Source organism: Mya arenaria, chromosome 16 (assembly GCF_026914265.1).
Source record: "Mya arenaria isolate MELC-2E11 chromosome 16, ASM2691426v1".
NCBI classification, from domain to species: Eukaryota; Metazoa; Mollusca; class Bivalvia; order Myida; family Myidae; genus Mya; species Mya arenaria.
This window is the reverse complement of record NC_069137.1, coordinates 2,734,193-2,749,886: the sequence shown is the minus strand read 5'-3', so window position 1 is coordinate 2,749,886 and position 15,694 is coordinate 2,734,193. Positions and strand designations below refer to the sequence as shown.

At 35.1% G+C, this 15,694-nt stretch overlaps 1 protein-coding gene across 1 annotated transcript; it reads right to left on the bottom strand.

Moving 5' to 3' along the window:
• Positions 1–7,996: 7,996 nt before the first annotated feature.
• On the bottom strand, positions 7,997–14,049 carry LOC128222350 (unconventional myosin-Va-like). The gene is made up of 5 exons (XM_052931326.1): positions 14,013–14,049; positions 12,582–12,709; positions 11,782–11,939; positions 10,191–10,362; positions 7,997–9,259 (listed from the first exon to the last, which is right to left on the bottom strand). Exons 1-5 carry the CDS (start codon positions 14,047–14,049, stop codon positions 9,020–9,022), a joined length of 735 nt encoding a protein of 244 aa, XP_052787286.1. The 3' UTR covers positions 7,997–9,019.
• Between the last annotated feature and the right edge of the window lie 1,645 nt (positions 14,050–15,694).

Here is a 15,694-nt window from a genome sequence, read left to right as displayed (position 1 = left end):
GCCTCATGGTTAACATTGAGGCAATATACTATGCAGCAGTATTGACTATAGCACCGCCTTGCGTTCTCGATATATTACCCCAGGATAACATTGAGGCAAGATTATATGCAGCAGTATTGACCATAACATCGCCTTGCCTCCTCGATGTATGTCTCATGGTTAACATGTACGCAAGATACAATGCAGCAGTATTGACTATAGCACCGCCTTGCGTTCTCGATATATTTCCCCATGATAACATTGAAGCATGGTTCTATGCAGCAGTATTGACTATAGCACCACCTTGCCTCCTCGATATATGCCTCATGGTTAACATTGAGGCTAGATACTATGCAGCAGTATTGACCATAGCACCACCTTGCCTCCTCGATATATGCCTCATGGTTAACATTGAGGCAAGATACTATGCAGCAGTATTGACCATAGCACCACCTTGCCTCCTCGATATATGCCTCATGGTTAACATTGAGGCTAGATACTATGTAGCAGTTTTGACCATAGCACCACCTTGCCTCCTCCATATATGCCTCATGGTTAACATTGAGGCAAGATACTATGCAGCAGTATTGACCATAGCACCACCTTGCCTCCTCCATATATGCTTCATGGTTAACATTGAGGCAAGATACTATGCAGCAGTATTGACCATAGCACCACCTTGCCTCCTCCATATATGCTTCATGGTTAACATTGAGGCAAGATACTATGCAGCAGTATTGACCATAGCACCACCTTGCCTCCTCCATATATGCTTCATGGTTAACATTGAGGCAAGATACTATGCAGCAGTATTGACCATAGCACCACCTTGCCTCCTCCATATATGCCTCTTGGTTAACATTGAGGCAAGATACTATGCAGCAGTATTGACCATAGCATCACCTTGCCTCCTCCATATATGCCTCATGGTTAACATTGAGGCAAGATACTATGCAGCAGTATTGACCATAGCACCACCTTGCCTCCTCCATATATGCTTCATGGTTAACATTGAGGCAAGATACTATGCAGCAGTATTGACCATAGCACCACCTTGCCTCCTCCATATATGCCTCATGGTTAACATTGAGGCAAGATACTATGCAGCAGTATTGACCATAGCACCACCTTGCCTCCTCCATATATGCTTCATGTTAACATTGAGGCAAGATACTATGCAGCAGTATTGACCATAGCAACATCTTGACTCCTCGATATATGCCTCATGGTTAACATTGAGGCAAGATACTATGCAGCAGTATTGACCATAGCAACATCTTGACTCCTCGATATATGCCCCATGGTTAACATTGAGGCAAGATACTATGCAGCAGTATTGACCAGAGCACCATCTCGACTTCTCGATATGCCCATCTTGGTTAACATTGAGGAAATATGCTATCTAGCAGTATTGACCATAGCAACACCACGCCTCCTCGATATATTCCTCATGGTTAATATTGAGGCAATATACTACGCATATTGTATTACAACAGTCTAATAGCAATGGTTTGAATATCGCCTGAAGTATTTCATTAAGAATAAAAAAATGACATATTTTGTTAGATATGACTTTAAGCAGATATTACGATATTTATATTTTTAAAGGTTTTGAGTGTCATTGAGACAAGTGTGAGGTTGCACAATGATTATTTAGTTGTACCTCCCAACCTGATTGTGCCAAGGTGGTGGTAACCCCAGCATTTATTGATAAAGCTATGTTGATGCATGTATAGTCTGTCTGAGTTGTTTATACGTATTGAGTCTCTTCTTCGTTGTATTTCGGGCACGAGCCAAGCGACGTTTAACAGTTGACGTCATGTTGTTGAATGTTTGGCAAATGGACATGTCCCTGTATTTTCCTTTTCGTAATATTTTCTCTGACGTCCGTTGAATGAATCATTAATAAACTAGTTGTGTAAACATATGTGTATGTGTATGCAGTTTAGCTTGTTATTTAGTTTGCTATTTTACAAATATTTAAATATCAACATGTCTCTTTGTTAACAACAATGCCGTTTTATATTCAATTGTACACGAGCTGATAACATTTTACTTGAATAAATACAATATTTGCTTGAATGTTTTGCAAATGGACTAAGTTCCTTAGTCACTCACAGGACATAATTTGTATTAATGATCCTATGGAGGATCCTTCCCTTAAACGTAAACCGGACGCCGACGCCAGCACCGGGGGCTATTAGTAAAGCCTCATTATTATTCGAAAAGTCGAGCGAATAATTACTCACTTTTTTCCTGCGGAGTCAAGCGTAAGATAACATCATGATTTATTGCGCTGTCAAGAATAAAAAAAACAGGATATTGTACTGAAAATCAAGCATGACGAAATACAATATTTTATTTCGAAGTAAACCATGAAATAACACATTGTTTTACTGGACAGTCAAGCATAATATAACACCCGTGTTTTACTGCACAGCAAGCATTCATTAAACTATATTTTACTGTGATTTTAAAGATAAAAAGCAGGATGTTTTTCTGCGAAGTCAAGCATAAAATAACAAGATGTCTTACATAAAATAAAGCAATTCTTACTGCGCACTTTAAGCATAAAAGAAACCGATGTTTTGAACACGCACGATTTAAGCAATAACAATTCAAAATAAATATACAATAAACTCATCATATATACCAAGATTGGTCATAATATGTCAACCCTTAATAAGTTATTCAGTACTAACCATTTGTCTATTTTTAGAAAGTGGCATTGATCATGACACTTGGGACCCCAAACACAATCCCATAATAGGTCTCAATAAACTCATCATATATACCAAGATTGGTCACTATATGACAAACCTTTACTTAAATTAATTGATACCATTGGTGAATTTGACGCTGCCCTCCCGCCCGAGCAACGACACAAGTCATTCTAATAACCAGTCTTTGTGTAAACCAAACAAAACAATGTGCCTGTCAAAAGCAATACAAGGTAAAGAAAGTATAATTAAAAGGCCATATATTGTATTAAGGGCTAATATGGAGTTATGTGACCTAATTGCAAGATGGTCGTGAATAAGTGTGTTAAGTATTCAGTCTAATGTGCCATTAAAATGAAGGCTAAAACTTTAACCTGACACAGTGCGTCATAAAACTTTAACCTAAGTTCCTTCGTCAATCACGGGACATAATTAATTTGTATTTATGATAATATGGAGTTATGACACATCATGTGTGATGGTCCTGACTAATTATGTGTGATCAATTATGTGATGTATTAAGTGCATTAAAAGGGTTTTGGAGTTAGAAGTGAAAATGCCAACCTGCCCTTAATCTTTAACCGGACGCCGACGCCAGCACCGGGGCGAGTAGTATGAGCCTCATTATTATTCGAATAGTCGAATTAAAAATAAGTTTTACTGCGGAGTCAAGCATAAAATAACACCATGTTTTATTGCGCTGTCAAGAATTAAGAACAACAACATGATATTGTACTGAAAAGTCAAGCATAAAATAAGGTAATACTTACTGCGCACTTAAAGCATAATAAAAGACGATGTTTTGAACATGCACGATGCATGTTACGCTTTATTATTCCATAGTTAGCAATCACAATTCAAAATAAATATACATTGTACAAGTGGGTTGAATGCAAAACTCAATTAACATATTAAAACAACTCTGATATTTGACACAGTTTAGTAAACACTAAATGCCATATAGTAAATTATTTAAAACTACAATGATAACCACAATTTTAAAGGGGCGTTCTAACGTTTTATAGTATCAGACTGAAGTAATGTATAACTAAATCTCAGGGTCGCTTGTCGGATGAATATATCAACAAAAGATGTAAAACTATAGTTCCGCGAAGCGGATTCACTGCCGCCTGTCGGAAGTGATCATCAATATTTTCTTAAACAGGTCACAACGACCTTGACCTTTTAACTACTGACGACGAATTATATACGGGTCTTCTACTGACCAAAAGCAATGTGCATATCGAGTTTAAAGACTACTCATATTCGGCTTAAACAAAGACTTTAAGATAGGAAAAATCAACTCAATTGTATCACATTTTTGAAAAAAAAAACAACGATCATCCCCATACAACCTGTGAGAGTCCCTTCTTAACGGCTCAGGTATTTAATGCAATCTAGAAATCTTCTAAAAAAGGCGTTCAAGGAAGCAGACAATTACACACAACAACAATAATATAGTTTAAGTATCATCTTTAACATACAGTTATAAAATAACTTGGTTTAGATGTAGCAGCTTATCAAGGTATACGAATTACAACATTCTTTATACTATTGCAGTTTGCCATCGTTATGCTTTTGCAGAAATTGTGTGTATATTTTTTTTAAATTTTTGGTACCCGATGTTCAACCATGTGATATTTAAATGCCCAATGATCCTATAGTATTCTGCTATTATTTGACAGGGTGTGATGTGAATAGAAATAATATGTTAAAATTGATACTGTAAGCTATTCCAAACATCTTCTCTCGCCTTGAAAACATACCAAACTGGTCAGTTCATGGTCGACATCAGTAGATAAACAAAGTGCAATAACGACATACAATGAGTTGTTGTTGTTTTTTTTGTATAAAATTACATATCATTATTCATTACTCTAGTCGTCTTTGAAATTCTACCAAAATTATATTGGATCAAAAGATATCAAACCTATGATACTATTGCTAACGGCTTGATGATAAGACAAGCTAAAAATTACATTGCATACCTTAATATCAAATATATTGAAAGACGAAATCAATGGAATGCATTTTAACCATCTAAATACTTCCGGGTAGCTCATATGAACAACATATAATGTTTATGATCTTATATTCATATTTGTACATGATTTGTTTTTGTTTGTGTTACAAAATATTAATATAGTTGAATCTTATATAAAATAAATGTACATTGAAGTAGTCTGTTTTACAAATTTGATTTTATCTACTAAATCTTTAGCATTAGATATCCAGGAAAAAAACACAATATTTTTTTAAAGTCTCAGAATTCTTCAAATAGAAAATATTCACAAATTGTACTAAAACAAATACTGTGAACTTACACTGATCATGTTGACTTAAGAGATTTCAAGAAATATGGGTCAGAACATGCAAATGCACTACAGACTTTGACAAGCCAAAATATTATTTATCAATTTCAGATTTTGACAATATATCTTGACATCGTATAATTCACAAAAAAATCGTTTTAGCATACACCATTTGTTTATTTTGAACGTATAATTACCACATTGAATACTTTGATTGTGCTCATATTTTGTATATCTGGAATATAAAAATGTTTTTATTATTGTTTCAACGGAATATACTTCAACAACAACAGTAAATCACCATCCACAAGATGCCCATGACCATCAGAATATGTCGACACTGCATGCTAAGTTGCTAACATCTTTGTGCCATTATATAAATACATTAGTTATTTTGTTGTCATTTTCCTCCGAAATACCAATTTTCATCAAAATGACCATAATATTTTCTTTCAGCATGGTACATTATAGATTTCTTCCTGTGTTGCTGTTGTTGATTTTTACAGTAAAAGCAGACTAGAGCACATTTCTAATGTACATATACAACAAATAAGCAACAAACACGCATTAGATAAATATCCAATCAAGTATGACTATCACTCAATGGGCTGATTGTTGAGAACAGTATTAAAATTAACAACAAGATACAAGCATCTTTATTTGAAGTCGGTACATATACATATTAAGTTGAATTAACAACGTTGATACCGTGGTCATCGTCAACTTTCAAAGTGATACTGTTCTGGAAGATTAATGGATACACTTGTGATCAGCTGTATTTAATCTCACTAAAATTGAAAAACTGTTTTAGCTGAACTAGATTATAGTTTAATATGTGCGCACATCATCAAATGTTTCACCTTTAAAACTTCAAATCAATGACGCTTATCACGTTGTTAACTTTAACAAAGTTCTTAACAAACGGCCCGTTGTTTATTTATTATACATTTAATACAATATTTAATGACATTTGTGTAAACTCATAACAGTAACAAAAGCCATTTTCCTATACTTATATTGCATATATGTATCTGGGGAAAAAACTTTGTAGAAAATGTCTATGTATCAAACTTAACAGATGTAAATTTATTTACAAAATCTAACAAGTAAACAAAATATCTGTATAATGTGTATATTAACCATAAAATAATGCATACTTGAAAACATACTTGAATGTGCTAGTATACTGTAGTTTGTTTTAATTTCCCAAATGTTTAAGTTTTGCAAAGTTTCCACAATCAATCAGGTTGCAATTTGAAATCTAACACAATATTTTTTTCACCATTGCATTTAGGTGCAATTAAGGGCCTCGCATAATTTAGACCTCGCCAAATAGGCCAAAGACATTAACTTTGGTAAAAATAGTGAAACTAGTGTCTATGGAAATTAAAGCATTCTACAGTTCACTGAACATTTCCAAAAAAATGTCATGCAGAGGGAACCAATTTATTAAGTTATAGAAATATTTAATAAAAATATTACAGTGTTTTCGTTATGTTAAAAAAACGGTAAAAAATATGCGAATTGTAAATAAAAAAAATATGTTTTAATATGTAGCTCTTTAAAGAATATTCAATACAAACTCTTGTCTACAAAAGTACAAAATAGAAGCACAATTTTCTAAACAAACTACAAAAATGTTTGACATATTATGTATGCGCTTTGTGTATATTTATCCGGATAATTACATGAAGGAACATACATATGATTTATTAACATTATATGTGCTATTCGACTGACAAAATTGACCTTAGATTTAAAATTTCAAAATCATAGACAAGAATTGAACTCAGTTCCATTCTGGAGTAGGTTATTTTAAGTGACATGCCCCTGGAATATAAAAATTAAGGTCAAAACTAAATTGACAAACAAATGTTAACACTTATGCCTTAAGTCGATATATTTATATCCTGAAATGTATGCTGTATATTTCTATTCCAATCTGCAAACAAAGTTAAAAGATTGTCTCTGTAAAAACTGAGACAGACAAATCCTTTGTATGGTATCAGTTTTTGTGTCAGTATATTAATGAAATCTGCTCATATTTATGATTACATGATTACATGAACTTCATAAACAAATGACAAAGATATCAAAATGATTTGATACAATAAATCGAGCACACATGTAATGAATATGTAGAAGCTTTTTTGCACTCACATATCAAAATGTATGCCATTTAACTCTTAAAACAGTGGACATGTAGTAGTAACTATGTCATTTTATATTTTAACAACAAGAAAATGATATGCTTAAATAGTTAACAACCATTTTTTATACACACTAAATGCAAGTTCAACTATAACTTACTGTTTACAAATGAACGTAGCATTTCAAGTCTTTGATGCATTGAATGTTCATGGCTTTAAGTACACCCCAAGTTATCCATTAATGAATCATACCTTTAAAATAGTGTTGATTTTTTAGCAGTACGAATTATTTTTAATTCCAAAACTTATTAAAAGACTGAAAAGTATGCTCTGCTACATTCATTTGCAAACAGAAGTATTTAACAGAAAAAATATCCCTATATTGTAAACACTGAAAAACAATGCATTAAACTGAGTTTGTTTTTAACATGATATTTATCACTTTCATGATATTCTTCAAATAAAACAATGCTTAACATAACAACAATCATTTATTTATAACAATATAGCAATACTTGTTTTATCATTATAAATTATACAATTAAAATACATAATCAAAATTCTTATATTCTACTTTTAAAGAAACCTAAAGTAGTTCAAGTACAATTATGGAATGTGCCATATGACTCATTATTAGCCACTACTCTCGAAACACACACTATTGGATATGACAAAATTTACATATTGATAAATAATGTTTTAAAAACAAAAAACCTATTGGGCTCTATGGAAGGGAAATTTGGGGTTGGAATAGAACTGCACTACTTGAAAGCATGCAAAATCATCCTTTTCTTTCATAATAAGCCATTTTGAAAAAGTATTTGTGTACACAACGTGTGATATAAAGATTATATTTTCACTTATACTTACTGATCAGCATGCAATAAATAACCACTCATGATAACACATCACAATATGACTATCAACAAAGCCATGAATATCAGCATGACTTTTCACATTGGCATACAAAATCACATGGCTGTGATAAGAAGACATTTACTACACTATCCGATGGGATCACTGGGAGAGAGATTTGGGGTTGGAATGAAACAGCATCACTTAACAACATGCATGAGATAAACAATGAACTCATTGCCTCTTTATTTATTTAAATAAAGTTATTGAATAAAGTTCTTTTTGCTACCAACTTAAAAATGATATAATGTACAACAATGATAGAATCAATTCTGCTATATAAAAAAAATCTTTATCCAATCCTAGGCTGACTTCATTAAATGAGACAACTGTTTACATACACTTATGGCAGTGTGCACAGCTAAATGTATTTCTAAGGTGATTTAGGATTTACAGAAAAAGTGGAAAAGCTTTCATCCAATAGATAAAATCATCCTTGGATCTATAGTGCACATGAGTATAGGTAAAAAAGTTGACCATTATCATTGAAACATGGTTAAGTGTCAAAATAATATCAATCCATCAAAAAAATGTGATTCGAAAACATGTAATTTATCTTCATTTTACAACAAAACTTAACGATGGCAACTACAACTTTCATATTTGACATTGCTACAGCTTGCCATAGCTAAGGCTACACCTTAAATAAGCCATTCATATCTTACATGTAGCTAGAAGGTCACCATGGATACAATGTTATTTTAAGAATTGGTACAATTTAACATTACCATGGTTAAGTGTAGTTTACCATTACTATAACTTTTCATTGGTACAACATAGCATCACAATTGCTACAATTTTATATAAAACATGGCAACTGGCAAGCTAGCATCTGCAGTTGTTTCGGCATATCATTGGCTAAACTTTTATTTTGCTATTGGTCCAGTTTTATCATTACCATAGCTACACACTTAATGAATCACGAGAGCTTGTAAGTTACAAGCTAACATCTTGAAACAAGCTTGTTTATATGCAGTTGTTCAGGGACTTCTATGGTTTCTAGGATGATTTTGGAAGGGGTGAACGGGAATGTAACAGAATACGAGAATTTCAGGTCCATAAGGAGGGAATTGTCAGTGTTTACACGTTCTTTCAACTTCTGCTGAATTTTGCGTATGAACGATATTGGAACCCGCTCCTCAAACTCGTCCACTGGCGTGTAGAGGTTCAGGATTTTGACAATCTGTAAATAGAATAAAGTACAGTACATATTAATAGAGGTAACAAAGACAATGCTGTTAAAATCTGACAATTTAACATTTGCCACTTTTGACCGATTTTGATCTCGCTGGACTGATTGCAGTTAAAGAAAATGGCTAAAAAATGGTCAAATCTGATTTTTACTGTTTATATAAATGTCAAAGGAATTATTAATTCCCCAGATTAGGTTCAAGATATCTGTAAATAAAACAAAATACATATTGCATAGCATACTAGGATTTATGAACACCCCAAGGTTCAAGATTTTGACAGTCTGGTCATAGAACAAAATACTACAGCTATAATAGGATTTATGAACACCCCCAGTTGAAGCTCAAGATTTTGACTGTGTGAAAATAGTTCAAAATACAGAACATAATACAAGAGCTATCACAGGAATTACGAATACACCCAGAAGAGATTAAAGATTTTGACAATCTTAAAATCGAAAAAAATCAGTACATAATTCTCACAGGAATTATGGAATTATAAATGCAACCAGACCCTACCTGGACAGAGGAGAGGCGATATGTCTTGTTTCATTTTAAAAATGCTGTCTATCTTTTGGTATAATATGACAACAGCTAATACAATTGCTGCTAAATATAACACTGTTATCGGTATTCAATATAGCACTACTAGGGTCCATATAATATCACTTGAGTCCATACAAATCAGGTCCAAAATTCTGAGATCCATATATAAGGAGTTTCATTCAACTGAAGGTAGCTGTTCAACTACTGGTTGGTGGAGATAAGGGTGACCGCCAACCACAGGTTTTCAAAGGCGCAATAAAAAGACTGCTGATTGGGTTGCCACTAATTGCTATTTTTTATCCATCTACTTGGTAAATTTGAAAGCCCTGCAGTAACTATAACACTACTCAGTTCTATGCAGTAAAAACAGCCCTTTACCTGGGGAACAGTGAGTTTGGAGCACATGTCACACACACTGTCCACGTCAGCGTCGGTTTTTCGTGCCTGAAGAAGCTGGGAGGCTTGGACGATGGGTTCCAGGCTGGAACCCGCACCTGATTCCTGGAGTTTGTTATCACGTAACCATTGTTCCATGTGGGATAGGTTGTACCTGGAAGATAGCAAGGTTAATGGATAGTTCAACATCAAGAAATGCGATGGGTGGCTTAAAGATTTTAAAGTTGCACTCTCACAGAGAGACCATTTGACAACTTTTGATTTTTTCGTCCTGGAATGAGCCAATTTTGCATCTGATATAAGACTGCTGACAAAAGATCAGATCAGAGTTTTTATATTTACTTGAGGAAGTTAACATTTAATGGCCAAAAGTGCTACTAATGCTTTAAGAAAACATAATTTTTTCGGCATAATAAACAATATTGATGAAAACCTGTGATCTGATCCTATGATCTGGCCCCAATTTCTCCAAACATCTTAAGTCTCTTAAAGCAGGATTAAGCTAAACTCACTATTTTTTTTTCAATAACTTGTATAATATTTACTTCTTTAAGAGTTTTTATACTTTAGATAGTAATTATCTGTATGTTTATTACATTTAACCATTTTTCATAAATCAAAAATGAATTTAAGTATGTATTTTGGCTAATTGAAATAAGCTACTTAAGTCTGTTAAGCTTAAGAAGTTTTTAGAAATTTGGGTCTGAGCATCAGTAAAGAGTAACTAGAAATGTGTCCATAGGACACGGATGCCCCCACTTCGATTTTTTGTCACAGAAAATAAGCCATAATGATTATTCAGGATAATCTGCACATATAGGATAAGTTGAGTTGAGTTGGGTTTTACGGCATCGCAAGACTGTATAGGTTATATGGCGCCATTCAGGCAGGAAAAAACTTGTTGGATCCACATTGGACACATACTTTTCAAGAATTAGATTGGAAACATATATTTTTGAAGTATTTTTGGCAAAAAAGGGCCGTAACTCCTAAATGACTAAAGCGATTTCCATGACTATCGAACTTGATCAAGATATTATGGTCACAAACATGTGTTTAAAGTTTGGTGAGGATTGGACAAACAGTTTTCAAGAATTAGATTGGAAACATATATTTTTGAAGTATTTTTGGCAAAAAAGGGCCGTAACTCCTAAATGACTAAAGCGATTTCCATGACTATCGAACTTGATCAAGATATTATGGTCACAAACATGTGTTTAAAGTTTGGTGAGGATTGGACAAACGGTTTTCAAGAATTAGATCGGAATATATTTTTGAAGTATTTTTGGCAAAAAAGGGCTGTAACTCCTAAATGACTAAAGCGATTTCCATGACTATCGAACTTGATCAAGATATTATGGTCACAAACATGTGTTTAAAGTTTGGTGAGGATTGGACAAACGGTTTTCAAGAATTAGATCGGAAACAATCTTCGGGACGTACTAACGTACAGACAGACAGACAGACAGACAGACAGACAGACAGACAGACGTACGGACAAGGGCAACCCTATATGCCGCCACTTTGTGGGGGCATAAAAACGAATACAAAGGGTGTGTAACCACTGACTCACCGTATCTGCATGCCTTTGGACCAGTTACACATCTCCTTCCTGAGTAGGAGATTGTTGAGTGCACTCGCACCGAGGAAGTAGTACACTTGACGAAATATCTGTTTAACCAGCTCCGGGTCCACAGCGTGTTGTGTAAGAACTCGTACAAATTGGTTCATCTGTAATTTAGAGTTAAAGCGTATGATTATTTTTATGTTAATGGGATTTCCCATTCAGAAATGTGCAATTTTACAAACACAAGAGTGATAAAACTACTCACACATGCCGCCTTGGCAAAAAATTTTAACTTAAAAATCCATTGCATAAGCAGCTTTTTATTATGCTGATTATAACAAGAGATGTTTGTCAAATACAATACCACTTGAGGGCTGCTTGGTTAGAGTTGTATAAAGGTGTTTTAAGAACGAAACATGTTATGCAGATTATAACAAGAGATGTTTGTCAAATATTAAACAACTTGAGGGTTGCTTGTTCAGAACTGAATAAAGGTGTTTAAGAATAAAATCATTGATTTTAATGCTTGTCTTAGGAAAGTGAAGACAAACATTTTAAACTGAACTGTGAACTCAGTTTTCATACAAATATTGACCTTGACCTTTGACCAACCAACTGATATCCAAAAGGTCTTATATATGTATTTTAAATTATAACACAAAATATAAATATGGTTTTAACATGGATGCATTTATTTATTTTGTATTTTTATCATGTATTTAAATGCCATGTTATGTACATTTTATTTCTGAAATAAATCTATCTAACTATCTATAAAGCATATAAAATATTAAAAAATTACATACAGCCTTCATGAGACTATCGAGAGAATGTTCTGGCGTGTCATCTGCACGACTGGAGCTGCGACCTCGGAGCCCGCTTGGTTTGCTACCCGTAAGGCCCGCAATAGCTTCATGGTCTAATACTGCTGCCACTGTAAAGGGAAGAAAATCCTGACCATTTTGTTCTCAGCTATTCATATACATGTACCTATACAACACGATTATAAAGGAGCGAACATCAGCATTGGTATGTCGTGTAGCAGCTGATGAAGGGGAGTAATTCAATAATTATCTAAGCATTCAATGAGTTATTGGCGATGCTCTACATATGTGTACTGTAACAAGTTTGTAATCAGTTTCATGTGAATATCTACAGACTGCGTTGTGGGATTCAGTTTCTGTTTTAAACTGTTTTTTTTTTTTCAATTTTAAGTAACAGTGATCTTGACATTGACCCTATTGGCTCCAAATGCAATCCCATGGTAGTCCTGTATTAGGTCTTCCTACATACCAAGTTTAATCACAATATGTCTACCCTAACAAACTATTCAGTACAATACAGTTTTAAGCCAGGACTGAAACTACAGTCTTTCTACATTGCCCACAACAACATCCAAACTATCATACCTCAACAAAAATAGATAGGCTAAAAAATAATCTTTCAATTGAATAGCAAAACAATTGTTGTGTAAAAGATCCATCAAAATAAAAGATAAAGTGTGTGTTAACTTGAGGCAAGATACTATGCAGCAGAATTGACTGAAACACCGCGTTGCGTTCTCGATATATGCCTCTTGGTTTACAATGAGGCAATATACTATGCAGCAGTATTGACAATAGCACCGCCTTTCCTCCTCATTACATGCCTCATGGGTAACATGGAGGCAATATACTATGCAGCAGTATTGACTGAAACACCGCGTTGTGTTCTCGATATATTACCCCATGATGACATTGAGGCAAGATAATATGCAGCAGTATTGACCATAACACCGCCTTGCCTCTCCAAAACATGCATCATGGTTAACATTGGGGCAATATACTATGCAGCAGTATTGACCATAGCACCGCGCGCCTTGCCTCCCCAATACATGCCTCATTGTTAACATGGAGGCAAGATACTATGTAGAAGTATTGACTATAGCACCGCCTTGTATTCTCGATATATTACCCCAGGTTAACATTGAGGCAATATACTATGCAGACGTATTGACTATAGGACCACCTTGTATTCTCGATATATTACCCCAGGATAACATTGAGGCAATATACTATGCAGAAGTATTGACCATAGCACCACCTTGTATTCTCTGTTACCCCAGGATAACATTGAGGCAATATAATATGCAGAAGTATTGACTATAGCACCGCCTTGTATTCTCGATATATTACCCCAGGATAACATTGAGGCAATATACTATGCAGACGTATTGACCATAGCGCCGCGCGCCTTACCTCCCCAATACGTGCCTCCCTTGCCTCCCCAATACATGCCTCATGGTTAACATTGAGGCAATATACTATGCAGCAGTATTGACTATAGCACCGCCTTGCGTTCTCGATATATTACCCCAGGATAACATTGAGGCAAGATTATATGCAGCAGTATTGACCATAACATCGCCTTGCCTCCTCGATGTATGTCTCATGGTTAACATGTACGCAAGATACAATGCAGCAGTATTGACTATAGCACCGCCTTGCGTTCTCGATATATTTCCCCATGATAACATTGAAGCATGGTTCTATGCAGCAGTATTGACTATAGCACCACCTTGCCTCCTCGATATATGCCTCATGGTTAACATTGAGGCTAGATACTATGCAGCAGTATTGACCATAGCACCACCTTGCCTCCTCGATATATGCCTCATGGTTAACATTGAGGCAAGATACTATGCAGCAGTATTGACCATAGCACCACCTTGCCTCCTCGATATATGCCTCATGGTTAACATTGAGGCTAGATACTATGTAGCAGTATTGACCATAGCACCGCCTTGCCTCCTCCATATATGCCTCATGGTTAACATTGAGGCAAGATACTATGCAGCAGTATTGACCATAGCACCACCTTGCCTCCTCCATATATGCTTCATGGTTAACATTGAGGCAAGATACTATGCAGCAGTATTGACCATAGCACCACCTTGCCTCCTCCATATATGCTTCATGGTTAACATTGAGGCAAGATACTATGCAGCAGTATTGACCATAGCACCACCTTGCCTCCTCCATATATGCTTCATGGTTAACATTGAGGCAAGATACTATGCAGCAGTATTGACCATAGCACCACCTTGCCTCCTCCATATATGCCTCTTGGTTAACATTGAGGCAAGATACTATGCAGCAGTATTGACCATAGCATCACCTTGCCTCCTCCATATATGCCTCATGGTTAACATTGAGGCAAGATACTATGCAGCAGTATTGACCATAGCATCACCTTGCCTCCTCCATATATGCCTCATGGTTAACATTGAGGCAAGATACTATGCAGCAGTATTGACCATAGCACCACCTTGCCTCCTCCATATATGCCTCATGGTTAACATTGAGGCAAGATACTATGCAGCAGTATTGACCATAGCACCACCTTGCCTCCTCCATATATGCTTCATGTTAACATTGAGGCAAGATACTATGCAGCAGTATTGACCATAGCAACATCTTGACTCCTCGATATATGCCTCATGGTTAACATTGAGGCAAGATACTATGCAGCAGTATTGACCATAGCAACATCTTGACTCCTCGATATATGCCCCATGGTTAACATTGAGGCAAGATACTATGCAGCAGTATTGACCAGAGCACCATCTCGACTTCTCGATATGCCCATCTTGGTTAACATTGAGGAAATATGCTATCTAGCAGTATTGACCATAGCAACACCACGCCTCCTCGATATATTCCTCATGGTTAATATTGAGGCAATATACTACGCATATTGTATTACAACAGTCTAATAGCAATGGTTTGAATATCGCCTGAAGTATTTCATTAAGAATAAAAAAATGACATATTTTGTTAGATATGACTTTAAGCAGATATTACGATATTTATATTTTTAAAGGTTTTGAGTGTCATTGAGACAAGTGTGAGGTTGCACAATGATTATTTAGTTGTACCTC